General features: G+C 41.1%; 3 protein-coding genes across 3 annotated transcripts in view; 1 reads left to right on the forward strand and 2 right to left on the reverse strand.

Annotated features, from left to right (window-relative positions):
- Positions 1-1,575, forward strand: part of filip1l (filamin A interacting protein 1-like) — a 33,561-nt gene extending 31,986 nt beyond the window's left edge. Inside the window, exon 5 of the mRNA XM_061830311.1 lies at positions 1,360-1,575. Within this exon, the coding sequence (XP_061686295.1) occupies positions 1,360-1,575 (216 nt within the window). The remainder of the gene's footprint in view (positions 1-1,359) is intronic.
- The window catches only part of LOC133506305 (epithelial cell-transforming sequence 2 oncogene-like), a 41,926-nt gene extending 28,355 nt beyond the window's left edge, over positions 1-13,571 (reverse strand). The window contains exons 1-21 of the mRNA XM_061830320.1: positions 13,350-13,571; positions 12,052-12,164; positions 11,796-11,958; positions 11,452-11,716; positions 11,184-11,370; positions 10,087-10,204; positions 9,835-10,000; positions 9,563-9,691; positions 9,404-9,496; positions 9,120-9,329; positions 8,949-9,052; positions 8,410-8,520; positions 8,246-8,332; positions 6,762-6,871; positions 6,532-6,679; positions 5,830-5,903; positions 5,586-5,742; positions 5,447-5,512; positions 5,279-5,367; positions 4,961-5,133; positions 4,723-4,885 (exon numbers count right to left, since the gene is read on the reverse strand). Coding sequence (XP_061686304.1) covers positions 4,755-4,885; positions 4,961-5,133; positions 5,279-5,367; positions 5,447-5,512; positions 5,586-5,742; positions 5,830-5,903; positions 6,532-6,679; positions 6,762-6,871; positions 8,246-8,332; positions 8,410-8,520; positions 8,949-9,052; positions 9,120-9,329; positions 9,404-9,496; positions 9,563-9,691; positions 9,835-10,000; positions 10,087-10,204; positions 11,184-11,370; positions 11,452-11,716; positions 11,796-11,958; positions 12,052-12,164; positions 13,350-13,424 — 2,769 coding nt within the window. The 5' untranslated portion in view covers positions 13,425-13,571 and the 3' untranslated portion in view covers positions 4,723-4,754. The remainder of the gene's footprint in view (positions 1-4,722; positions 4,886-4,960; positions 5,134-5,278; positions 5,368-5,446; positions 5,513-5,585; positions 5,743-5,829; positions 5,904-6,531; positions 6,680-6,761; positions 6,872-8,245; positions 8,333-8,409; positions 8,521-8,948; positions 9,053-9,119; positions 9,330-9,403; positions 9,497-9,562; positions 9,692-9,834; positions 10,001-10,086; positions 10,205-11,183; positions 11,371-11,451; positions 11,717-11,795; positions 11,959-12,051; positions 12,165-13,349) is intronic.
- A 1,645-nt stretch (positions 13,572-15,216) lies between these two features.
- Positions 15,217-19,998, reverse strand: ccdc28a (coiled-coil domain containing 28A). The gene is made up of 6 exons (XM_061830329.1): positions 19,885-19,998; positions 19,379-19,665; positions 19,031-19,212; positions 17,582-17,736; positions 16,353-16,375; positions 15,217-16,251 (listed from the first exon to the last, which is right to left on the reverse strand). Exons 2-6 carry the CDS (start codon positions 19,585-19,587, stop codon positions 16,197-16,199), a joined length of 624 nt encoding a protein of 207 aa, XP_061686313.1. The 5' UTR covers positions 19,588-19,665; positions 19,885-19,998; the 3' UTR covers positions 15,217-16,196.
- Positions 19,999-24,691: the final 4,693 nt, after the last annotated feature.

The following is a 24,691-nucleotide window of genomic DNA, read 5'->3' on the forward strand; positions in this document are numbered from 1 at the left end:
CTGGATCCTTGGCGGGTTTGGAAAGGAAGAGATGATGCGGGCTAAACAAGATGCTATTCATTAGTGTAAGGCCTGAGAAAAACTGGGCAGCTGAGTATGCTGTCTGTGCTTCACTTTGGATTGAACGCAAACTTTCCTCAACAGCTGCACTGAGACTTCCTGAATTTCCGTAATGGACAACAGTCACCATTGTGAGCAGCAGCCAAAATAAAAGTATGATAACGCCAGTCTAGGGGCTTTTTCCAAACATACCACATCACATGCAAGTGGGCATGCGGACGCCATGAATGTGACCGCACTCCGGCGCTAGCGCCAAAACAAAACTCTTGTTTGGTTTCTATGGAAACAGCAGGAGGAAGCTGAGCTCCCGCTGCAGCAATGAGATGCCAAAGAAGAAAATAGAATCCCACAAATCAAGTATTGACACATATTCCGGTCTCTTAGAGGTACTGAAACTTACACTTCATGTTGCTATGTTAGAATCCACTTTGGAAGCCATGTGAATAGAAACTATGAAGAGTCCCACTTTGATTCATTTGCGCACATGTAGTGCAGGAAAAGTCGACATAAAAAGTAATGCACGCTCAACAAAATGATGTGCCTGTCATTGTGCACCTAGAACAAATTGGATAAATAATTTACAAAATGGAAACCTAAACTACTGACACACAGAATGACATTTAACAGATGGAAATAGTTTCCAAATGTGTCACCATTTGCATAAAGTCAGTGGCAAAGCCATTATTTCACAGGTTAGTGTGTGTGTATTTGTTTGCGTGTGTGTGTGTGTGTGTGTGTGAGAGAGAGAGGTTTTTTTTTGGGGGGGTGGGTGCATTTTTCAGCAAGAAACCAACTTTTAAGAGTAAGTTATTATTTTCCTCCCATTTAACTGCTCTTCTCCAGAGGGGCCAAAGAACTAAATAACCAAATTGTCAAACTCTGGTTAAGACGCTCAACAGTCCAGTAAAGCATAGTTATTGTCAGCAAAGTTATTGCAGACAACATGTAAATTAATTCAACCATTTTTATCATTTATGAACAGATACAAATTTACATCATCCTATTTCAGCCTGTCATTGGTGAATCTGATGTACTTACTCATCATTATCTGTTTTTTTAACATTCATGGACATCAGATGGCTTAGGAAAATTTATCACCATATTTTTCCCATTTTCTGATATGTTTCAAATGAAACAAGACATTCCCATTCATTGCGTCTGAAAACATCTTTAGGGGGAGACGGTTTTGTGTAATTAGTAAGTTACTTTGGCTCTACCTAAGGGTCACTGTTTAATATTTTAAACAAACCAACTGCAACTGCTCGACGTACATTTCGTTTCTTCTGTGTGTTCTTCCAGATACCTCAAGAATCATTCAGACGCCCAGGGCCGACACGCATCCCAAAACCAAAGGGCTACGCTTCTGTAAAAGGCACAAACGGCAACGGGCTGCTACCGATTGGGAGCCAGTCCTTGCACACTACTCTCAGTAGTGGCAAAGATCAAGCTGTGCACACGTCTGCAGCCCGCAGAAACAACAACAGCAACCCGAACCTTGCCAACCGCAGACTTTAATCAATGTCATGGATTCATGAAGATGAATGACAATGTGTGATTTGAAGGAGGTCACCCTGTATTGGATTTACAAGCTGGTGATGACTCCAGGAAAAAAAATTAATAAAGAAAAAAAAATAGACAGGAGCAGTTTTAGATTAATTATCATGTCAACATCACTGCAACCCAGCTGAAGAGAAACATTAAGGACAATTGCAAAAGCTGTATGTTGACTATTTATAATTTATTTTTTATTAGTTTGAGAAAAAAAAACGTTTTTTTTTAATAAGTGGTAATAATGAAAAAAATATAAATGCCTAAAACCAATGACAGAACCCAGCTGCATCACACTTCTGAAGTCTAAATATTGTTGTTTTCCCCTTCTGGTTCAATAAAGACCTTTTATATTGTAGCACACACACGTTTCAAATTCCTCATCAGAAATTCTGTAGAAGCGTTGGTTAAGAGTAAAATACAGTTCAAGCATTAAGTATTCAGAATCAGATCGCTTCACTTTTCTTATGCTCCAGCTGTATTCTAAGATGGAATACATAAAGCAAAGGCCATGAATACACATGTACAAGGTGATTTCTTTGTTATGGCTAATAAATTTGCTAAAACATCTTATTCTTTTCCTTTCGGCTTGTCCCGTTAGGGGTCGCCACAGCATTGTCATCTTTTTCCAGCTAAGCCTATCTTATGCATCCTCCTCTCTAACACCCACAGTTTTCATTTCCTCTCTCACAACATCCATCAACCTTTACTTTGGTCTTTCTCTCGTTCTTTTGCCTGGCAGCTCCATCCTCAGCACCCTTCTACCAATATACTCACTCTCTCACCTATGAACATGTCCAAACCATCTAAACCTGCTCTCTCTAACCTTGTCTCCAAAACAGCCAACTTTGGCTGCCCCTCTAATGAGCTCATTTCTAATCCTATCCAACCTGCTCACTCCGGGCGAGAACCTCAGCATCTTCGTTTCTGCTAACTCCAGTTCTGCTTCCTGTTGTTTCTTCAGCGCCACCATCTCTAATCCGTAGATCATGGCCGGCCTCACCATTGTTTTATAAACTTTGCCCTTCATCCTAGCGGAGACTCTTCTGTCACATAACACACTAGACACCTTCCGCCAGCTATTCCAACCTGCATGGACCTGTTTCTTCACTTCCTTACCACACTCGACATTGCTCTGTATTGTTAACCCCAAGTAATTGAAGTCGTCCACCATCACGATCGTTTCTCCCTGGAGCTTCACTCTTCCTCCTCCGCCCCTCTCATTCACGCACATATATTCTGTTTTACTTCAGCTAATCTTCATTCCTCTCCTTTCCAGTGCGTGCCTCAATCTTTCTAATTGTTCCTCCGCCTGCTCCTTGCTTTCACTGGAGATCACAATATCATCTGCGAACATCATAGTCCAAGGGGATTCCAGTCTAACTTCATCTGTCAGCCTATCCATTACTACCGCAAACAGGAAGGGACTCAGCGTGAATCCCTGATGCTGTCCCACCTCTACCTTAAATTCTTCTGACACACATTCGGCACATCTCACCATTGTTCTGCTGCCCTCATACATGTCCTGTACTATTCTAACATTTCTCCGCCACACCAGACCTCCGCATGCAGAACCACAGATCCTCTCTTGGTACTCTGTCATAGGCTTTCTCTAGAACCACAAAGACCCAATGTAGCTCCTTCTGACCTTCTCTGTACTTTTCAATTATCATCCTCAAGCCAAATAATACATCTGTGGTACTCTTTCTAGGCATGAAACCATACTGTTGCTCGCAAATACTTCTGACCTGAGTCTATCCTCGACTACTCTTTTCTATAACTTCATTGTGTGGCTCATCAACTGTATTCGTCTATAGTTGCCACAGCTCTGCAAGTCCCCTTTGTCCTTAAAAATGGGAACGAGCACACTTTTCCTCCATTCTTCAGGCATCCCCCTACCCCCTAGTATTCTGTTGAATAAGTTGGTCAAAAACTCCACAGCCACCTCTCCAAGTTGCTTCAATACCCCCACCGGTATGTCATCGGGACCAACTGTCTTTCCATATTTCGTTCTTTTCAGTGCCTTTCTCACTTCTCCCTTACTAATCAATGCCACTTCCTGGTCATTCATGCTTGCCTCTTCTACTCTACCTTCTTTCCCATTTTCTTCATTCATTAACTTAAAGTACTCTTGCCATCTACTTTGCACACTACTGGCACCAGTCAACATATTTCCATCGCTATCCTTAATCACCTTTACTTGCTGAACATTCTTCCCATCTCTATCCCTCTGTCTAGCCAACCTGTAAAGATCCTGTTCTCCTTCTTTCATATCCAAGTTGGTGTACATGTCATCATATGACTTGTTTAGTCTTCGCCACCCATACCTTTGTCCTATGTTGCATCTCAATGTATTCCTTCCAGCTCTCCTCAGTCCTCTGTGTCCCACTTCTTCTTCACTAATCTCTTTGCTTGGATGACTTCCTGTTCCTTCCTTCTCCTTCTCCCCTTTCCTACCAGATGGCACCCCAAGTACTCTCCTGCTTGCCTCTCCAAGTACCTTAGCTGTAGTAGTCCAGTCTACCAGTAGCTTCTCTGGTCCATTGAGAGCCTGTCTCACCTCTTTCTGAAAGGCCACACAACATTTTTCCTTTCTCAGCTTCCACCACATGGTTCTCTGCTCTACCTTTGTCTTCTTAATCTTCCTACCCACCACCAGAGTCATCCTACACACCACCATCCTGTGGTTTCGAGCTACACTCTCCCCTACCACTACCTTACATTCAGTAACCTCTTTCAGATTGTCTGGACAAAATATAATCCACCTGCGTGCATCACGCTACGCTCTTGTGGGTCAGTGTATGTTCCTGCCACTTCTGGAAAAAAGTGTTCACTACAGCCATTTCCATCCTTTTTGCAAAGTCCACCACCATCTGTCCCTCAAAGTTCCTTTCCTGGATGCTGTACTTACCCATCACTTCTTCGTCACCCCTGTTTCCTTCGCCAACATGTCCATTGAAATCTGCACCCATCACAACTCTCTCTCTGACTGGGATGCACAGGACTACTTGATTCTGAAGCCTTCCGTATGCACTATGTTATACTTTAAAATGTATTTGTGCTGCATCCTTAAATGTTTTTACTTGTGATACTTCAAGTCCAAGTTGTCCAAACCTTCTGTCCTCGCATTGCCATCCTGTTGCTGATCATGTGGCTGTTAGCGTTATTTGTGTGGCATTGCTCAGCACGCACAGGAAGTGCTTCATCTGCTCGTCTCGCTCTGTGGCACAAATCCAAGAGCATGAAGGCCCCTCCAGGATGAAGGCATGCTCCACATCTAAGAAAATATGACGCAGTTGAGGAAAGAAGAGCAGCAGTAAAGTGCGTTCAAATTATGTCTGTGACTACTTACAACGTGAGTGCACGATCCTGCGCACGGTCAGATTGGCGAGCGCCACACAGGCGAGGAACGTGTGTGTGCTTCTGTGCAATACTGTGAAAGGTGTGTGTTGCTTTTGCCTCCGCGTCAACACCAAAATATCAGTGAACAGGAAGAGGCAGACGTCTGCCACATGCTCGTAGGTCCTAATCAAACATGATCCACACATCAAGCCACAAAAAGTAACAACAGTCCTGTCCTACATGCATGATATCTTTCACATGTTGAAGAGTGCATTATTGTTATTTAGGAGCATTGCAAAATATTTGGAAGTTAATATTAAATCACTACCTGAGAGACTCTGGTATATGCTCATTCGGGCTGTATAGCAAAGCAGCTTCCTGACTGGTTATCAGCTGACGGTTTCCCTCTCTGAGCCTCTGTATGCAGACCCACACAAACATTAAAAAAAATTCCCAGGTGTGCACGTGTCGAAAGAAGACAGAGGCATAATTCTACCGGACAGCCTTGGATCCTATGCTGGGTTTCCTCCAACAGCCGGTCTCTTTCACAGTTGCGCTTCAGCTGAAACGAGACAAAATTCTTTTTTTTTAGAAAAATCAGTGTTCACTGAGCATGCAAGTGTTTGTTGTTCTACATTTTGGATAAACTTTGTGTATCGCTGCATGGTGTTAAGGGCTGAGGAGAGGTGTGTGTGATCAGGGTGACTGTCATGCGTATGCAAAGTCAGAGCTTGCAGCAGAGTCGTGTACTCCTGGATTCTCCACACTGGACACAGCAGGAGCTCCTGTAAACTATGAATGCAGACAAACACGTGAACCCAAAACCACGTACACACAAGAACATCTAACATCAATTGAGTACAAGCGTATACAAGTCACCTAAGCATGTGTGTTGCAAGTGTTCTGTCAGTTCTCTTCAAGAAAGCTCGAAATGCTGGCTTCTCATCCCTGCACTGATGGCCATAGACACAAAAGTACACATTTAGTATTAATGCAATGATACACAATCATTTTCATGATTTACATAATCTGAGTGAGTATAGTGTCGTGAGCTGTATAAAATAATCACACCTTTGACAATGAGTGTCACTTTCAAATGGGGTATTCATTTCACACACTGTTTATTTTTGTAATTGTAGATAATAGTGGAATTGAACTTCAGAGCATCACCGCGAACAGTTAATAATATTTATACATTTTGCTGCATGACACAGGAAACATAATAAACAGCTTTCGGAATTATACAGTGAGCCCTCCCATTTGCAGTTCTCCGTTCACAGCTTGAATATTTGCAGATTTCTAAAAAATATATATTATTTACTGTATTTTCACAATCGTAGCGATCTTAAATTCTCTTTTAAATAGACAAGGCTCCAAATTAGACATGGCACCGTACAATGTGCTGCACCTTATGTACACAATGAGTTCTGACATTTGCACATGCACACATTCGGTACAGATCATACATAGCTGTATTAATACTCCATCCATTCTTCACGGATTTTCATTATTCGCGGGGGTGTAAGTAATGCAACCCCCGTGAATAATAAGGGAACAATGTACATGAGTGGAAGTGGTTACCTTGTCAATGGTACTTAGAGCAGTTGTGTAATTGTTGAGGTAGTTTGTGTAAACTCTGAGCTGTGTGCACAATTTCATGCACACATCGCCAACACACTGCTCTGCTCCCCACTGCTGCAGTCTGGCATCTAAATCTGCCTTGAATGCCCTGTGACAAACAGGAGGGAACTGTCTGGAGACAAAAAAACTAAACACGCAAGCTGTGTGTGTAGGTTATACTTTGTGCATACCTGTTGAGGTCCAGAATTTGCGCAACGGGGCTCAGCACAACATGCATGTCAGCAAAGCTGAGAATGGCTCTGTTGGAATTGAGGGCTGCCGTGAGAGGCTCCTGGTATGCCTTTAAAGTAGAGGACATCAGGAAAAAGAACTGACAGCTCTTTACAGTATACACAATGACTGCCACGAAGGTGAATATGTTTGTAATGAATCTGATGTGGTATAGCGCTAACTTTGTCACAATCATCCAAAGTTAGTGTGACATTATAACAGCATGACACAATGAAAACCCACTAATCTATTCCACATTCAATAAGTGGAATTTGACAAAGTATTAAAAAAAAAATCCAATGTTTTTTGTTTTCCTTGGCCTGTGGCTCGTCATGACAAGAACTGGACAAGCTTTAATTGACAACAGCCAGTGTGTTTTCTTCTGGATCTATTTTCTTTTTCAAAAAGTGTTCAATTAAGACTGCAGTTTGTCTCACTCAATCTTTAAAGGGGAAATCCAGTGGTTTGCATTAAGAATGTATCCAACACGTCATGCAATATGTACTCTATCTTGACAAAGTGATGTTAAATCCCCTCTCATTTTAATAGTGTTTGGAGAAGATTTTTTAAATCGCCAATTACGAATTTTCAGGGGTGCTGCCATTTTCGCAAGTGACATGACCTACGTGGGCGTAAGTGACGCGTTACATGCCATTCCAAACGCTCGATTACACAGGACACCATTATGTCCAGCGCTGATTTCTCAAATTCATCCTCATCTGATGAAGAAATAGCAATATCGGTTGATCGGGAAGAAATACTTCCATATAGAGCGCCGGAGCCGTGAGCTTGCGTGGCCGGGGAGCTTGCTCACGGCTGTGTATGGAAGTATTCATCAGTCTTCCCGATCAACCAAGCAGCGGAGAGCCGCTCACGGATGTGTATGGACGTATTCCTCCGTCTTCCCAATCAACTAATACTACTACTAATATTTCTTCATCAGATGAGGATAAATCCAAGAAATCAGCACTGGTCATAATGGTGTCCCATGTAATGGAGCGTTTGGAACGGCACGTAACACGTCACACACGCCCATGTAGGTCATGTGACTTGCAGAAATGGCAGCAACCATGAAAATTCATAATTGTCGACAAAAATCTTCTCAAAATGCTATTAAATGAGAAAGCATTTAACATCACATTGTCAAGATAGAGTACATATTACATGACCTATTGGATACATTGTCAATGCAAACCACTGGATTTCCCCTTTTAGTACTACATAAATTGCAGTGGTAAAAAGTAGTACAGTGCCAAACTATGCTACAATCAGTCAAAGACAACATACTCAGTGCAGCAGACGACAACATGTTCCATCAGATAAGCAAACGCATGTTAGTCCAACACAAAATCGTCTTGTTAATTTTTTGAGATATAAACCATAAACAAGGCACTCATAGAGTAAGCCTCTTATCCACAATCATCTGGCTCTGAAGAGGACAGACCTTCACAAGAGCACTCAGTCTGCTGATGTATAGAAATTCGCTGAGTTGCAACTCTCTGACGATGACGCCTCTCCAGTCTAAGTGCACCTGGAAGTAGAGGTGAGCAAAGATGAAGGCATGGCTTTTCTTTGGCATGGGGAGAGAACAAATACAGCATATCACACCTGGGGATGCCCCGAAATCAGAGATCCGTTAGACAATTGTGTCTCCTCTCTGGCCTCCTTCTCATCACTCCATTTCATCAGAAAGCCAGCGAGAAACTCAAAGGGTCTCATCTGAGGATGCAAACATGGGGGTCGATAAGTTGACTTTACCACTCACAATGATGTTCAGAGCATAATTGCATAAACAAAGACACACTCGAGCAGGATTTTAAACAACTTTTTGGACAACGCATCAAAATGGAAGGAGAGCACAGGTCGATGCTAACATATGTATGTTATGTAAAATGTGACACATTGGTTTACTTGCTGTTCTGTGTAAATTATTAGTCTGAGGTGCCTGCCCATGGTAAGTGAAGATAGATTATTTCAGAACTTCCCTCCTGTGACTTTTACGACATCAGCGACTAGTTGACACGGACTTCCAGCACATTAGAGTAAACATAACAATTTGAAGTATGCAACTTCTAGATGGCAAGTTAACATCTGTTCTACAGCTGGTCAGGTGATCATTCAACTGAACAGCAAGTAGTCCTATTTACCTCTTCCTGCTTGGTGAGAATAGTGAGTCCCTCAGTAAGAGCCATGCTTATGTCTTCTGGCAAAGATAGATCCTCAAGACGGACTCTCTCCCACAACGAATGACCTGTAAAATCGCCCAAGTTTAAAAGACGCAGAATGTTCTCACAGGCCTCCAAATGTGTGACACACACCTAGAGCTCTGCCGCAGGCTTGAAGGCCAACCTGCTGAAACCGGAACTCCAGACACGCTTTCATCTCCCCGAGTGCTTCCTCCATCCACTGGACCTGTCTGCACCAGCTCTGCAGGACTGGCTCACTGATGTAATGAAGCGCCGGTCCTCCCGGTTGGGGGTCGCAGAGCCTGATGGCACTGATACTACCATCAGACCAATCACTAAGGACTGAGGACGGGTTACAAGGTTCATTTTAAACGGCAAACCATTTTATTCTATAAGACTGTGGCTACAGGACTCACTATTTTGAAAACTTCCAGTCGCGAGACCCATTGGTGCCGAAACCTTCAGCCCTGTAATAGCTGCGAGCTTCTGCATGAACGCCACACCTGCAGCTGAGAGAGAAGAGCAGGTGAGACGCTCAGCTTGTCTAAATCAAAGTAAGAATGGGGATCACCCACTTGATGCCGCACATGGCGAGAAAATGTCAATCCCACCGCCTTGCTCAGCAGGGACAACTAGCATGGACAGTTTTTCCCAGAAATTCCGGTGGGCTGGAATCAGAAGGGTTCTGTCTGATAAACAGCTGTCTGCAGAAACAAAGGAATAACAAACATATTTAGAAGCTCATCCTTGAAGACTTAAGGACTCATTGATGCTGTTCAATAGGACTAAGAAAAAATAACCTCTGGGTTTTAAAAACATAAAGCAAATGTGCAGTATTCGTTCTCACTGTGAAACAGGTGGATTTCCTCTGTTCCTCCTGGTGCCAACAGGCCGAGCCTTTGAAAGGTGCGTCCAGAAACGGCGCCATCCACCTGGCACAGCAGTGCCGACAGAGTCCCTCGGTGGTCGTAGAGGATCACAATTACATCGGCCTTGACGCCGCACAGCACCAGCTACATGCCACACAGGAAGAAACCAAGGCAGGTAAAGCACTTGTCTCCAGATGTTCAGCCAGGTCTTCTTTAAGTTCATGGATTACCTCGTAAGCAGGAATTCTGTTCGAGACCAACAGCAAGCACGTTGCAGGAAGTGTGTTGATGCTGGAGGATTGTAGTGGCGCAGGTCTGGAGATGTACTTAGAAAGTGGACCACTAACGCTGTTCAAAAAAAAAAAAAAAAAATTCAAACAGCAGCTCAATTTATTAAAAATTATTACATGAAGAAATGATCACCTAAAACCTCGCGTACAAGGGCACTGCCATGATGGAACGGAAAAGTTAGATTAACTAAATACTCTAAATTGTCTGTAAATTGGAGTTTGCAGTAAAATAGACAAACATTTTGTCAGTATCTAGGTTTGTGTGCATGACATGATAATACAATTATTAAAAAGGTATGTTGAAAATATATCTATCTTATGTCTATATTTTATTTGAAAATGTTTCCTGCTAGGATGAGAACAGCTTATCAGAAACTGAGATCAAAGGTATGACCAACGAGATGTTAATCATTTGCCGTGCACACTCACAGTTGTTTTTTTTTTTTTTTTTTACCTCTAGTTAGAAAGAAGTTTAAAAGAAGGAATTGGAAAGGTTGAGACAAAACAAACACACACTATATGTGTCATGGTGATATTTTAAGCGCTTTGCGAATTGAGCACATTGAAGGACTAAGTTCATGTCAGTTTGGAGCGTAGCCTTGGTCAGAGATGAAAAGCTAATATTCAAATCTTGTTAGCTGTTTAAGAATGGCAAACTTGACTTTTCAGTAGGAATGTAAGCGTGGATGCTTGTTTGTCTGGATGCACTCTGCAAGTGATTGTTGAAGGGTCCCATGTGAACCCTGCCTCCATAACAAGCGCTCTCCAAAATGGATTGATGGATGGAAGAATTCATTTTAAAAATCAGTTTTTCAAGAAGATAAAAAAAAAATCAATTTTTCAACAATTCAATCACAGGTTGTGGCGAGTCATCAACATAATTTGGAAAATTGATCTTGTGTTTCCACGACCCTTGTGAGGATAAGCAGCTCAGAAAATGGATGATCTTGTGTTTACTGAGAACAGTTAGCTGCTAGTTTACATTTTAAGTTCAGTATATGTTACAATTTCACATTTTTGTTAAATACATTTCTGACCTGCTCAAGCTGCACCTCATGTTTTCCTCCAAGGTCAGACCACCGCTTGTGCTCAAACTCACGCCAGGAGATCCAGAGGTCCTGAATACTGTCTCAAGGATGCTTGTTTGGCTTTGCATGGTCCGACTTCCAGATGGCCCCAACTTTGTACTGCTGCTCCAGGCTTTCCTTGTTATCAGTGCTTTTCCTGAGGATACAAACAATGTAGAATATGCTGCATTTGTCGTGGTACTTTTTCTTTTTTTTTTTTGTATATTACTTTACTCACTCTTCTCCTCTTGAATCTTCGCTCTGATCATCTGCCTGATTCTGCTCTCTTTTAGTTTTTCCTCTTCTTCTTCTTCTTCTTCTTCTGCCTCTTCACACAGTTGGTTAAATCTCCAGTACCGCTGTGGCGCCTCACGAGGAGTCAGCCAGTCCAGTTTATGGAGAGAAGAGATGAAGTGGTTCTTCCAAGCGCCAAACTCTTTTTCTCCAGGTGTATAGGGAAGAAACCAACCTTGCCGTATGCAGCGCCCGGCCCAGAGACAGTCCTGGGGTTTATGTCAAACCCACAAGGATAAAAGTCACGCGAGTGATCATGTAGAATTGTTGGCCTTACAACCTTCTCACCTGTTCAGATAGAACCCTCCAGTGCCAGCTGACTTGTGCAGCAGAGCAAAGATCCAGAGGGGGAAGGAAGGACATGATGTAAAGTGACAGGAAACGAGGTAACACCGCTGTGAAATCCACTTGGGTCAATGGAAGTTTTTCGGTCAGCAGATCTCTACAGTACCTGCTCGGGTGATTTAACAATTTTGTTGAATAGAGGTCTGATGTACGCATTTTAAAGAAGAAAAAAAAAGGGGGAGGGGTGGCTTCAGGTGACCTGAGCTGAGACTTGGTGCATCGCGTCAGAAGAGAATGGAGCATGTGTTTCCTCTGTCGGTCAGTCCACAGATCAAACCAGTGGAGCACTAAGCTGGTCCTCTCATCAAATAACTGCAGGGAAACAAACGTGCTGCAGCAGTGCTATGAATGGACAGTACTCAGTCTATTAAGTTAAAAACACACACAGTATTAAACAAGAAATGTTTTTAAATATAAGACTGATGCTATTTTTATGATAAATGGTCCATTACAGAATTGGAGGACAATTTAGGCATCAAAATTGTTTTCCAGAAAATACGTAACCGTATACATTTAATTTGTCCAACTCAATCATCAACTATGCATTTTTTTTTCTTAGATATTTTATTTGTCATGGCGTGTTTGGCACAACCTTGTTACACATAGCATGGTCAGGCATATGAAAAAATAAATACAGGTGCATAAAAAACATTGTAGTTAATCCTTTACAGTTCAACTTGAATGTTATTCAAATTGAATTTGAGTATTACGTTAATTTTAGAAGCAGGTTTACAAAACAATACAAACAATGTTTTAGTTTGGCATAAATGCTAGTCATGTTAGCTGATATGGCAGCTGGTGAAGAAGTTAAAATTTACTTTATCCATTTAATATGTGCATTACTTGAGAAAAAAAAGAGAAAAATGAAAAAAAAAAACCTTTACGTGGTGCTTTAGAGCTCAACACTATATATAATATTCAGGAATCATTAGTTATATTTCTTGCTGAACGTTGGCACAACTTAGTTAGAGCATTGACCTCACAGTTCTTCCTCTGTACGCATGGATTTTCTCCAGACACTCCGATTTCCTCCCACATCCCAAAAACATCTAACAATAATTGGACACTCTAAATTGCCCCTAGGTGTGATTGTGAGTGCGACTGTTTGTCTCTATGTGCCTTGTGATTGGCTGGCAACCAGTTTTGGGTGTACCCTGCTCCCTGCCTGATGACAGGTGGGATTGGCTCCAGCACTCCCACAACCCTTTTGAGGGTAAGCGTCTTAGAAAATGGATGGATGGGGAAAAAAAAGTTTGATACCTTGGTAACTGAGCATATCTTACTTGACAAACAAAATATATCACACGCACTGATGATAGCTAAATTAAATGACGTGCGGCGCCCCCCGCCCCAATGAAACCATACAAAAAAAAAAAAAAAAGTAAATGTTCCCAAACTGTTGGTGCGGAAGGTTATGGGTCATTCCAGATGTATTTCACAAAATTGTATATCTTTCTAATTTAAAAATATTTCTGTGTCATTTGATGTTGCGCTGACCTGCATGTTCTCGACGTGGTTGCTCAACGGCGTCCAGCAGCTGAACAGAGTGTGAGAGTTCATCTTTTTCTCCATGGATGATGGCTCAAAAAGCCGCGTGGAAACCTGACTTTGCACTCGAAGACTAAAAATTTGCGAGCCTCAAGTCACCATAGAGACGCACAAACACATTCCTTTGGACACAGCGCCTCCTGCGGGCAGCAACCACTCAAGGTGCAAAATCTGTCAGGCCCGGCTAAAGAAAGAAAGAAAAAGAAAGAAAGAACAAGTCTGCCAGCTACTTATGTTTACTTACTTCTCCGACCCCATCTGCCTTCCAATAGTTTACGTTTTAAAGAATATTACGAACCTACAGTGGCCGTATGATTAAACTTCTGATTTATTCAGTCTTCTACGTGTAGCTTCGGGTTGTAAGCACAAGATGGAGCTTGGAGAATGTCAAATAAAATCCAAACTCAAACAGCAGTGTTTCACCAACCATTTGAAATGTGGAAAAATGGCAGGCAAACGATCTCACGAAAATGTCCAAAAAGTGGGTAATTATGTTATAATTAGACTTTGGAGTCTGGTAGATGAGCATTTGGAAAGTTCTGCCCATCACAATATGGCACTGGTATAGCTAGATGAACAAAATATACATTTGCAGTCAATAATTTTTGCACCAATCAATGAAAATTGGATAATTCCAAGTGACAGAGATGACAATCTTGTAAGGGAGAGTAACTGCACTGTACTCTGCTTGCATAAAGTATTAAAAAAAAAAAAAAAAAAAAACTTTAGGAAAAATGCTTGCTGAAAAGTGGCATAATGTTTTTAAAGAATAATGTCTGCATAAACTTATTCACATACATTTTATTAAAAACAACAGAAACATCACCTGTGAAAATAATTCATCCCCAACATTAACTGACACTGACAGTCAAAGCAGCAAATGATTAAAGATTACAATCTGCATGTGAAAAACTACACTAAAATTTTTACATTACCATACAAATTAAGGCATGGTAGTGAAATCAATATCTGTTTGCAGCCCAACAGAAAACATATTGCAAATAAGCAAAATAAGCACTTCACACGCATCATTTTTTCCTCTACTTCCAAAAGATGCTCATGAGATGATTTTTTTCACCAGATGTTGGGAACAACGAGGTAGTCCGTACACAAAAAGGACTAAAATATGCTCAAAAATTGTGTTGTAGTGTGAACAGAGGGGAACCTATTTAAGAATGCCACCTGTTATTTAAAACTTTTGCAATGAGAGCTTCAAGACACCTCCTGTATGGAGAAAATAGTAATTTTTTTTTCCATTCCTCCACATAAGCAGTCTTCAAATTGAAGGTTCCGTGGGCTCCTTTTATGGACCTTGACTTTCTTTCTATAGATTTGCATTTGAGTTCCAGTCACGTGAAAGGCTGACAAATTCTAGCAGGTTTATTTTTCTTTGAAACCAATTGAGACTTTCCCTGGCAGTGTGTTTTGGATCATCATCCTGATGAAATGTCCACAGTCATTTCATATTTATCATCACCACAGATGGCAGCAGACTTTTGTCAAGAATGTCAAGGACATTTGCCCATTCATTCTTCTTCGAATGTGAAGTTCGCCAGTACAATTTGTTAAAAAGCAGCTCCAAACCATCATGCTCCTGTTAGTGTGTTGTTTTTAGGGTGATGTGCAGTGCCATTTCTCCTCCGAATGTGGGGTTCATTTTGGCTTCCAAACAGTTCAGTTTTCCACTCATCCACCCAAACTACATTTTCCCAGTATTTAACTCGCTCATTGTTCAGCAAACTTTAAACTTGCTCCCTCGCCCCGACAATGGCGTCTTGCATACAGGCCACGGCCGAGTACGTTACTTACTGCTTTCCTTGTGATAACAGTACCTGCAAATTCCAGGTCCTTTTGAAGGTCTGCACAGGTGGTCCTTGGCTCCTGGACAATTCTTCTGATTATTCTTTGCCCTATTCTGTCAGAAAACCTGTGAGGAGCACCTGATTGAGGCACATATCTGGTGGTATGATTGGCTTTCCATTCACTAGAAATTTCAGAAGCTCAGTGATGTGTCTGTAACCAAAGGCATCATAATGTTTGGTAACAATTAGTTTGCTATGGTCTTGAGACAGCTCGCTGCTCTTATGCATCATGAGATGTGTTTCGACTCAAACCACCTCCGTCAATTAAAACTGGACAAGCTGATATTCATTTGCACTGACAAGGGACTGGATTGCGGTTTTGATTATTGTTGGATTTTAGTTGTCTTGGCTTTTTATGCCTTTTTGCACCTCCTTTCTTCATGCATTCGCTACTTTTCTCCTGTCATTTCATTTTTTTGTCATTGTTCTACTTTCTCTGCATGTATGATTACTTGAGCTGTTCCCAACATCTTGTCAGTAGCACCTTTGGAAGTATATTTCGTGATAAAAATGCTGATGTGTTAAATGCCAATTTGAGCCACTGTATATGTGGACACGAACCATTTTGTCCTGATACAGAAAGGGGATAAAAACACTTTTTATGCATTGATAAATTGTTTTGATTTTACACCAATTCACTGCTAATATAAAGTGCAACAGAGTGCTATAATATTGTTTTCATCCACACAATCTATTGTCAAGTTAATTCAAATCACTTTGGTTAGAATGTAGAGCTTCCTCTACAGGACACTGTAACAGCAAACAGATGCTGGTGATCAGTTAAATGAGACAGTAAATATTAGTTCCTAAACTACTCGGACCTTATTGTTTCGTTAAATTAGGATGCGGCCCCCACATTACGTGTATTAAAATTTGCTTTTGCATTTCATTGGCAACAACTATGTTTCCTCCAGTGACTGTGGCGGAAAGGCAGTCACACGCTGGCAGACTTTGGAATCTCTTGGCTGTCGGTCAGATTCAGTTTCTGTCTGAAAAGGCGAGTTCAGGAGAAACACAAGCACATGTGTTTTCTAACGCAACAACAGTTTAGAAATCTCACGTTAGGCCTTGCAAGTGCCAACAAGGATACATAGATGAACTTAGCTCCTCCAGCTGAAAAGGAAAAAAAAAAAAAAAATCAATTACATTTTTTTTGCAACCATAATTCTTACCTAAGGTTCTAAGACTACAGAGGCAGAAAAGACAAAACAAAAACAAAGATATTTATAATATATAAATAAAGCAACAGCAACAAATGACATTTAAGTACATGTACAGAAATATAGAAAACAGAGCATTCACCTTCAAAATTTTTGACAAATTGCACACCAAAATGGAATCCAATTGTTTCCCTCAAAATCCTATATACGCAAACTGAGGGACAAGGTGAAAAAAAAAGTTCTGAAACCTTGCCTTCCCGAGTATGTTATGTAATTTTGGGCAGGTACTCTCATTCTTCGCTGCACATCTAAAACTCAAAGCGACCCCGTAAAGCACAATCTGAAACGAGCAGAAATGCCCCGTCGGTTTCAATTGTGGGCTTTAATTGTGCGACTGGATGACATTCATAGATGACTCCCGAAGGCACTCTTTTGTTATCTTGGCTGTGTGCTAAGGAGCATTGTCGTGTTGGAACGGTGAAGACGGTGATCCGACAGTAGGATGATCTAAATTCAGAAAGACAGTTGAGACTGTGGTCAATCGAGCTCTCTCTCCCCAACCTTGCTTGATTTCTTTTCTACCCTTTCCTTAACCTGTGAGTTCTACAGAAAATGTCTCTGAGTTCATAGCTTGATCAACTTTGGAATCTTCTATAGATTGAATGGGTTACTTTCAAGGTCATGTCCAATCTGGTTTTACCACAAGTAGACACAAATCAAGATGAAAAAAAACATCTCAAGGGTGCAGTGCAAAGCTCAATTTGAAGTATGATAGCAATTGGTGTGCTTACTGACATAGTAAGTAGAATAGTTTCATTTTTAACAAATGTGCTGACACAAAAACCTTTATGCTGATGTATTGTGTGTAGACATTTGAGGAACAATGATCACTTTTGGAATATGGCTGTAAAATAAAAGCAGAAAAGGTTCTGTGAATACTCTCGATTTGCAATGCAAGTGGAATTTAATTAGTGAGGAGTATCTTGGAGTATAGTATAGTATAGTATGGAGTATCATCACTGGAGTTAAAGGGAATGGAAGCCCAACTATTAACCATTTGAACTGTGCCAATATTACTTCTGCAGAAAAGGTCCTTAAAACAACAATCCTAGTACTGATCCAAGTTTTGTACTGAACTGGCCAATGTCCAAGGTCTTACATTTAGAAGCAACTTGTCCATGTTGGTGTCCCGTGCTGTTTTACTCTGTTCCTCTTGCATCTCTTCCTCCTCGCTGTAAATGTCAAAGTGCAAGCGGGCCAGCTTCTCCTGCATCTCCCGCACATGTTCCATCTGCTCAATGGAACACTCATTACCTGGGACATAAAAGACAAAAGAAGTTAGCAACTCTTGTGTTTAACTTGCTGCTCGGGTGAAAATAACCAAGGGTGGATTTATACATCAGGTCCACAAACATGCAAACGCCAAAGGCATGAAAAAGGTGACCAAAAAACATTGTAGGGGTAATGGGTATGGGGGAATCCCCCGGGCTCAATGCAGGAATTTTTTAAACATAAATTCAGCAATCTGGAAGACTAAAATTTACAATAACGCAAAATAAACATTTTCTTCACACAGAAAAACAATTTCAATTGCTCAAGTGCAGGCTTACGCACAAATTTAAGATCAAAATTAAATTTGCTGCATTTCTTTGCTTATATGTTCGGGCCTTGAACTATAGCTAGGCCCATCTCTACCTGCACCCTTGAGCTGCTTCAAGCAGTGACATTTAGATCATTGTAATGGAGTAAAAGTCCTGTTCCTTCTGAACAGCAGGAGGGGCGGAAGTGTTTTTTTGTGGTTTCATTAACACCTATGACTTCTCCAAAGGAGGTCCTCAGCGCACAGGAGGAACCTCAGACATGTACCCGCACATATCAGGCCGCAAGAGTAATATTCACAATAACATCTGTGGATGGTGGATGTATGGAATGCATCGAGCTGCTTGCATTCAAGCAGTACGATGTAGCATATGATGTCAGCGAAGGTGACCAACCCCCCCTTCCAGGATCTATACGATTCACATAAGTGGCCTATTTTGAGTTCAAAACAGTGAATTTCAACGAAGGTTGACTGGTTTGCATGTCTGAGTTCAAGTGGCTATTTCCAGTTTAGATAGTTCTTATATCAGATTTATTTCCTCAAATAATCTCTCCATTTCAGATGAAGATAGCAAAATGCCCCTAGAAAAACGTTTTTTTTTGTTTTAGGCACTGAACTGACAGGATGTGAAGAGATTTTAAAAAGTGATTTATCAGAATTGGGCACAAAAACCCGGAGTGGAAATCTGTCTGAAGATGGCTAATTCCAATATGGGGGACATGTATATACGGTTGTAATTTCTTTTGGAGCTGCCAGGCAAAACAGCGAGCGGAATACCAAAGAAAAGGTTGATGGATGTTGTGAGGAGGACATTAGGACAGTGGGTGTTAGAGAGGAGGATGCACGAGATAGGCTTAGATGGAAAAAGTTGACATGCTGTGGCGACCCCTAACGGGACAAGCCGAAAGAAAAAGAAGAAGTTGCCATATTTGAATTGTGCCATTTGAGGGAGAAAAAAATAAGTTGTGTCACTTGAGTCAAGCAGTGAAACTCCATTAATCAGCTCACCAAACGCTTGCAATTTCCCAGAGTGGAAGTCATTGAGTAGGCTGAGAAGTCCATTCTCCATCTCCTGGACGTCAGAGACATCAGTCAAGAACGAATGCTGGATTATGGGAGCTGTCTGGTTCTGATTTGGGCTGGGTCGAACACCGGACCCCATCTGATACTTAGATTTGTCACGAACTCCCCTGAAAAAAAAAAAAAACAAAAAAAAAAACACCAAGCTAAAGCAAGGGTGTGGGCCTTTCACAGAGAGAAAATGCAGCGTTAAAAGGCCTTGAAAGTCGATTAATAAGTTTGACACCCCTTAATTAAAGTACTAACTTGTGAGTGTAGCCTAAATTTCGTCTCTACCTTCTATTTTTATTCTTCTGGCTGGAATGAGACCCCGTGCCATGACTGTAGCCGACATGTTTCCCACCGGTGGAAGCACTGTGTTTCCGGCCAGACGCTGTTGTGGCTGTCGGCGCTATCACCGTAGCTGCCGCCGGCGCCGCTGCTGATGCTGGGGCTGTGGCTGTGGGGGTCCGAGGGCTCTTTCTCTTCAGCTTTCGCTCCTCCATAGCGGCAGCCCACGGTGCTCTCGGATTAGCGAGGTCGAGGGCACATCACGACAAACCAATCCCAACTCAAACCTGAATCTTTTAACATCAGATAACAAACTAGTGTTAGAGGTGAAACGTACCCATATGACAGGCCGTCAAACGGATGTAAACAAGATTGACGTAACGTCAGCACGCTGGGAGCATGCCTACAAATGAGTAGCAATCGGATAAAACTACTAAAAAAAAAAAAAAAAAAACTCTGAGAAATGTACACCCGTTTCTCCGCAATGTAGCTAGCCAGTAGCCAACACATACCACTTCCTGGCCTTTTTCATCTTTGTATTGAATGGTGTTTGGCGAAAAACGTTGAGGCGAATTACCGCCATCTATTGGTAGGAGATGTAAACAACAACATTTTTAGGTAGTTACTGGCAACAACCACAAGATGTCAATAATAGAACACCCGATTAAAATCCCAGGTTAAAATAGTTTTTATTTGTTCAAAATGTATTTAGAATTACACGCATTTAAATTTGTAGTATTTGTCTCCACGCAATGTTTGTTATTCTCCAAACTAAGAGAACACAATCAAATCAGACTTTAAAATGCTAAAAACATTTGGGTTAAAGTTACAAAATTGTAATGTGAGAGCATTTTCTCGGTCCACTTGACGTCCCCGCTATACGCTCCCTCTTCTCGCCTTTGTGAATTTGTGTATTTGTGCTGGGTGACAGACTGAGTGAGGTGAACCATGGCTAAAATTCCACAGATGAACACATTTTAGGCTGAGTCCTCACAGCCATTAGGAGACGCGCATCCCATAATTGCAGTGTAGGATGCTGTTTCTGAGAGCCAGTTCGTTCCTTTCTAATGCTTTTTGAATTATGCATTCGAATTTAGATGAATGACAACTCATTTAATTGCACACATCCTCACGCCGCTAATTCTAACTTACCTGCCGTTCAAATTCAGCGTTTACTTGAGCCAGAGAAAGCTCAAACTAGCAGCAAAATTGCTTCGGATAAAGGAAGCAAAAAAGACAGTTCAGACAATTAAAAAAATAATCATTATTTTGCTTTGGATGAGAAAACTGTATGCATATAACATACTTTTATATTTTATTTCGTGAAGTAAATGTACACCCTCCCTGTGAAACTGGCATAGGATGGGCAAATTGAAGAGGGTATTTTATATATATTATATTATATTAATTTTATTATAACCCATGTCACCTAATATTAGTTGTTTTCACACATTTGTATGCCTTCCAGTTGCAGGGCACAGAAAAAACAACAACGATTCATACCTATGGACAATTTAGTCTTCGATTTTTGGTGTGTGTGTGTGGGGGAGGGGTTGGAGGAAACTGGAGGACCCGGAGAAAATTCATGGAGGTATGCGGGGAGGATGGAAACTCCTTACAGGCGAGGTTGGTTTTCAACCCGGGTCCTCAGAACGCTTAGGCGGGTGTGCAAACCAGTGACAGACCGTGATATAATACAAGCTCCGCAAACATGTGGTGGATGTCAGATTTATTCCATTCCCAAATATATGAATTCATTGAAATCATTATAAATATAATAATGATAATAATTGTAGTGACGATAAGTGGAACAGAAAATGTATGCATTTATCATTATTATTTTTGTAATTTCTTGTGTGTAATCTATATATATCATATTGGAATGAAAGTACAACTTTTTCATAACCCTTAGGTACAGATAAACATCCATACAATATGGCAACTAATTTTCATTCTCCAACTACATGTATATAATTCACATCCTAGATTTTTTTAATCATTTTTTTTCTAAGGAAAGAAATGTGTATTTTACATGAGAAGATACAGTTTTATTATTATTATTATTATTATTACAGTTGTTCCAGTCATGGCTAGGCGGCAGTCTTTAGTGTCCAGTTTACTGGGCTTCTCTTCCAGAGCTAACTTTACAACTGCCCTTAGAGGTCTACGTGCAGAGCCGTACTTTGTGAGCTTGGACCTCCTACCATGCCACATTTAAAGGGAATGAGAGGAGCTGCTTTGATTGGACATGTAACCGGCTGTGATCACCCTCACAGCAAGGCAGACCTTCCTCTTTTGAACATTGATCCACAAAATTACCAACACCAAGTCTGACCAAGCTGAACACAAAGTTTATTCTGTCAGTCACAAAAATGAAGCCCTGTCTTTTTCTACAACTGTAAACCTCCATTCAATTAGATTTAAAGGGTCGGCGAATAAATAATTCAGTATGGGAAAAAAAAACATCTAAAAAAACTTTTACTTAATTAAACTTGAAGCAAAAAAAAAAAAAAAAACACCTGAGGTTCAGTTAATATTCCACATTGTTACGTATTTACTGACTTGCTGACCACGTTAACTTTAGTGCTGAAACACAAATTCTGGTACTGAGAACTTACTAACTAATGAATTAAACTTTTATAATACAGTTGAGTGATTCACCAAAATGCCTTCCGATCCATGAAGGCCCACTCTACTTCTTGGATGAAGTACACAAATGAGAGAAACAACTTAGGTCTGAACACGGGGACAGCACACAACAACATAATGGAGCATAATAATAAAGTCCAGCATATTTTCTCGCCTTTCAGCTTTAGAATAGACAATTTAAGTAATATGCAATGTAATTACCTCTTTACGATATAGAATTGTAGTGAGATGAAATTTCCAACCGCCAACCGGTTTTCTAAATTGCCTCCCACTGCTCCATTTGGAAAATACGCCACTGTTTTCCTCTTCAACTTTGGTCTCCTCACCACTCTGTAGAGGGTCCAGCTGACATTTTGGCTGTCTGCTGCCTTGAGGGGTTCCAGGAGGTGCAGAAATTCTTGGCAGGTCGCCACAGAATAGCCGAGGGTCCCTGATGGGGCCTCCAGGAGAAGCAATCAAAAGAAGACATCATAAATGTGCCAGTCAGAAATTGACTGCACATATTTTACATTTGTAAAAAGTTTAGCGTTTATCAGTCTAACAATTTCAAAGTGTCAGTTTGGGGGGCATCGGGAGATACAGTTGGAAATGACGGTTTAAATAACTGGCGTCAAACTCAAGGAGGGGGGGCTAAAAATCTGTGCCAAATATCAAAAACATCCAAAACGTTTTCTACATTTACAAATACAAGTATTATATATTCTGTTCATAGACACCCTGTGTATGTGTGCTTCACACATCTGCAACACAATTCTGAGCTTGGAGGAAATTTGAAGTTTGGATGTTCTCCCTGTGTGTAGATTTTCAACGGGTACTCCAATTTCCTCACACATCCTAAAAACATGTATGGTAGGCCAATTAAATATTCAAAATTGGCTATAGGTGAAAACGTGAGAATAAATATTTGAGTAGTCTTTATGTGGTACACAATTGCTGATATAGGGTGCAGCACATTCATGTAAAAAAAAGATATAGATAAATCCGTGACGAATTTGTTTAAGTGGACAGTTCTGGTAGCAGACCTCCAGATCTTTGTCCAGTGAGACTCCCATGCTTACTGTCACTTACTTAATACTTCCTTGGGCTTGGTCCCTTCAAAGTTAATGCTGCGGTGGGGGGTGGAGTGGTGGGGGGTGGGGTGGGGTGGGGTGGGGTGGGGGAGGTTAGTGTGTAATTACTTGGTATACAGCTCGGGGAAGTTGATGCTAATTAATTTTCATTGAGATGCAAAAAAAGAAAAAAGAAAAAGGAAACACAAAAGTGTTTGTCAATCTTTTTAGACATCTATATGGCTGTGACACAAGTGCATTAAGCAACTTTGCTCCATAACTTCATCCTTGATTTTAAAATCATCTGTTCTCTTTTATTCAGTCTTGTAGCACTCTCTTTAATTGTTATTTGCAGCACTGCAGCTCACCAGTGGTTGTGCTTACAGACACCCATCAGTTTTACTCGTCTCTTTCAAACCATGATCAAACTGAGCCTTAATTTTTGCACCTTGCTTGGTGATGAGGGGTAATAAATTCTGTGTATAATAACTGAGACGACCCCTCACTGCTAAATTCAAGTACGTTTAATGGAGACGCGACAGCGTTTGTGTCTGCGCACATATGTGATTATGTGTGGGTGTCTGAATTGATCCTGTTCAAATTGTGGAGTATCTCCAGGGGCAAATTGTTATGGATGCTGTGGTTCTCAAAATCACTGTTATTTGCTTCCTTTAAAACAAACTAATTACAGCAATCAGTGTTTTTGTGTGCATGTAGCTCTATGTTCGCGTGGATGTTCATCCATGCGTGCATCCGTTTCTCTCCTCTTGATTGTTTGTGGCCACACGTTTCTTTAGCATGCACTTGTTTACTACTGCAGCTGTTGAGCATCACTTTGGAATTAAGAACAACAATGGCATCAATGCTTTTGGCGCAATGAATACAAGTCATTAAAGCTTTGCAATCCTAAAATAATGTTTACGTAAGTGCAGCAATTAATTGCAATTAACCAACTAATTAGATTTAATCGGCTAGTATGCAAAGAGAGTACTTCAACTTCAATGATGTACTGCAGAGTCATGTAACTATCTCTTAAGTTTGGGCAGTGGAAGGAAATCATCTTTTGTGCGTGTATAAGTATGTGTGTGTGTAGGTGTGTGGAGGCACCGATAATTTTAGTCTAAGCCTCAAACAGTGACCTGACATAGGTTGTTTTAACACATTGTACACAACAGAATAATCTGTCAGGACAATATTTTGAATCATCATACAACTAGGCTATTGGTGGCTTTAGTTGGAGGGGGAAACCATCCAGATTATCATTATGTGTGTACCACTTTCCGACAAACAGGCCACTATCTGCCAGGCAGGTGTCTGTGTGTGTGTGTGTGTGTGTGTGTGTGTGGCACACAAACCTTTGTGCCAGCTCCTTCACGCCCTGGTGTGCCAGGTATGGCTCGTCTTTGTGTGCACATGAAAGCGCACCACATCTGAAGAAGGAAGAAAAATCCACATTCTCACGGGGGGAAGAGGCGGGACAAGAGGAGAAGGAAAGAGACGGCCTTAGCTTTCCTCTCATCATTCAATCCAACACTTCTCCTCCTTTTGTTTGGTTCCATGTACTCCGCTTTCAGGTCTTTCTGTTTTGTGGCATTCCATGTGCAGTCGCTCCTCTGCCGTC

The sequence above is a fragment of the Syngnathoides biaculeatus genome, chromosome 2 (assembly GCF_019802595.1).
Source record: "Syngnathoides biaculeatus isolate LvHL_M chromosome 2, ASM1980259v1, whole genome shotgun sequence".
NCBI lineage: Eukaryota > Metazoa > Chordata > Actinopteri > Syngnathiformes > Syngnathidae > Syngnathoides > Syngnathoides biaculeatus.

Excerpts from the sequence above, each read along its gene's own strand:
- ccdc28a (XM_061830329.1), bottom strand. The coding sequence starts at position 19,587 with ATGGAGGAGCGAAAGCTGAAGAGAAAGAGCCCTCGGACCCCCACAGCC. Across the intron at positions 17,737-19,030 it reads TGGGAAATTGCAAGCGTTTG|GTAATGAGTGTTCCATTGAG; the intron begins GTGAGCTGATTA and ends TTTATGTCCCAG. Across the intron at positions 16,376-17,581 it reads TGGACAAGTTGCTTCTAAAT|CTGGAGGAGCTAAGTTCATC; the intron begins GTAAGACCTTGG and ends TTTCCTTTTCAG.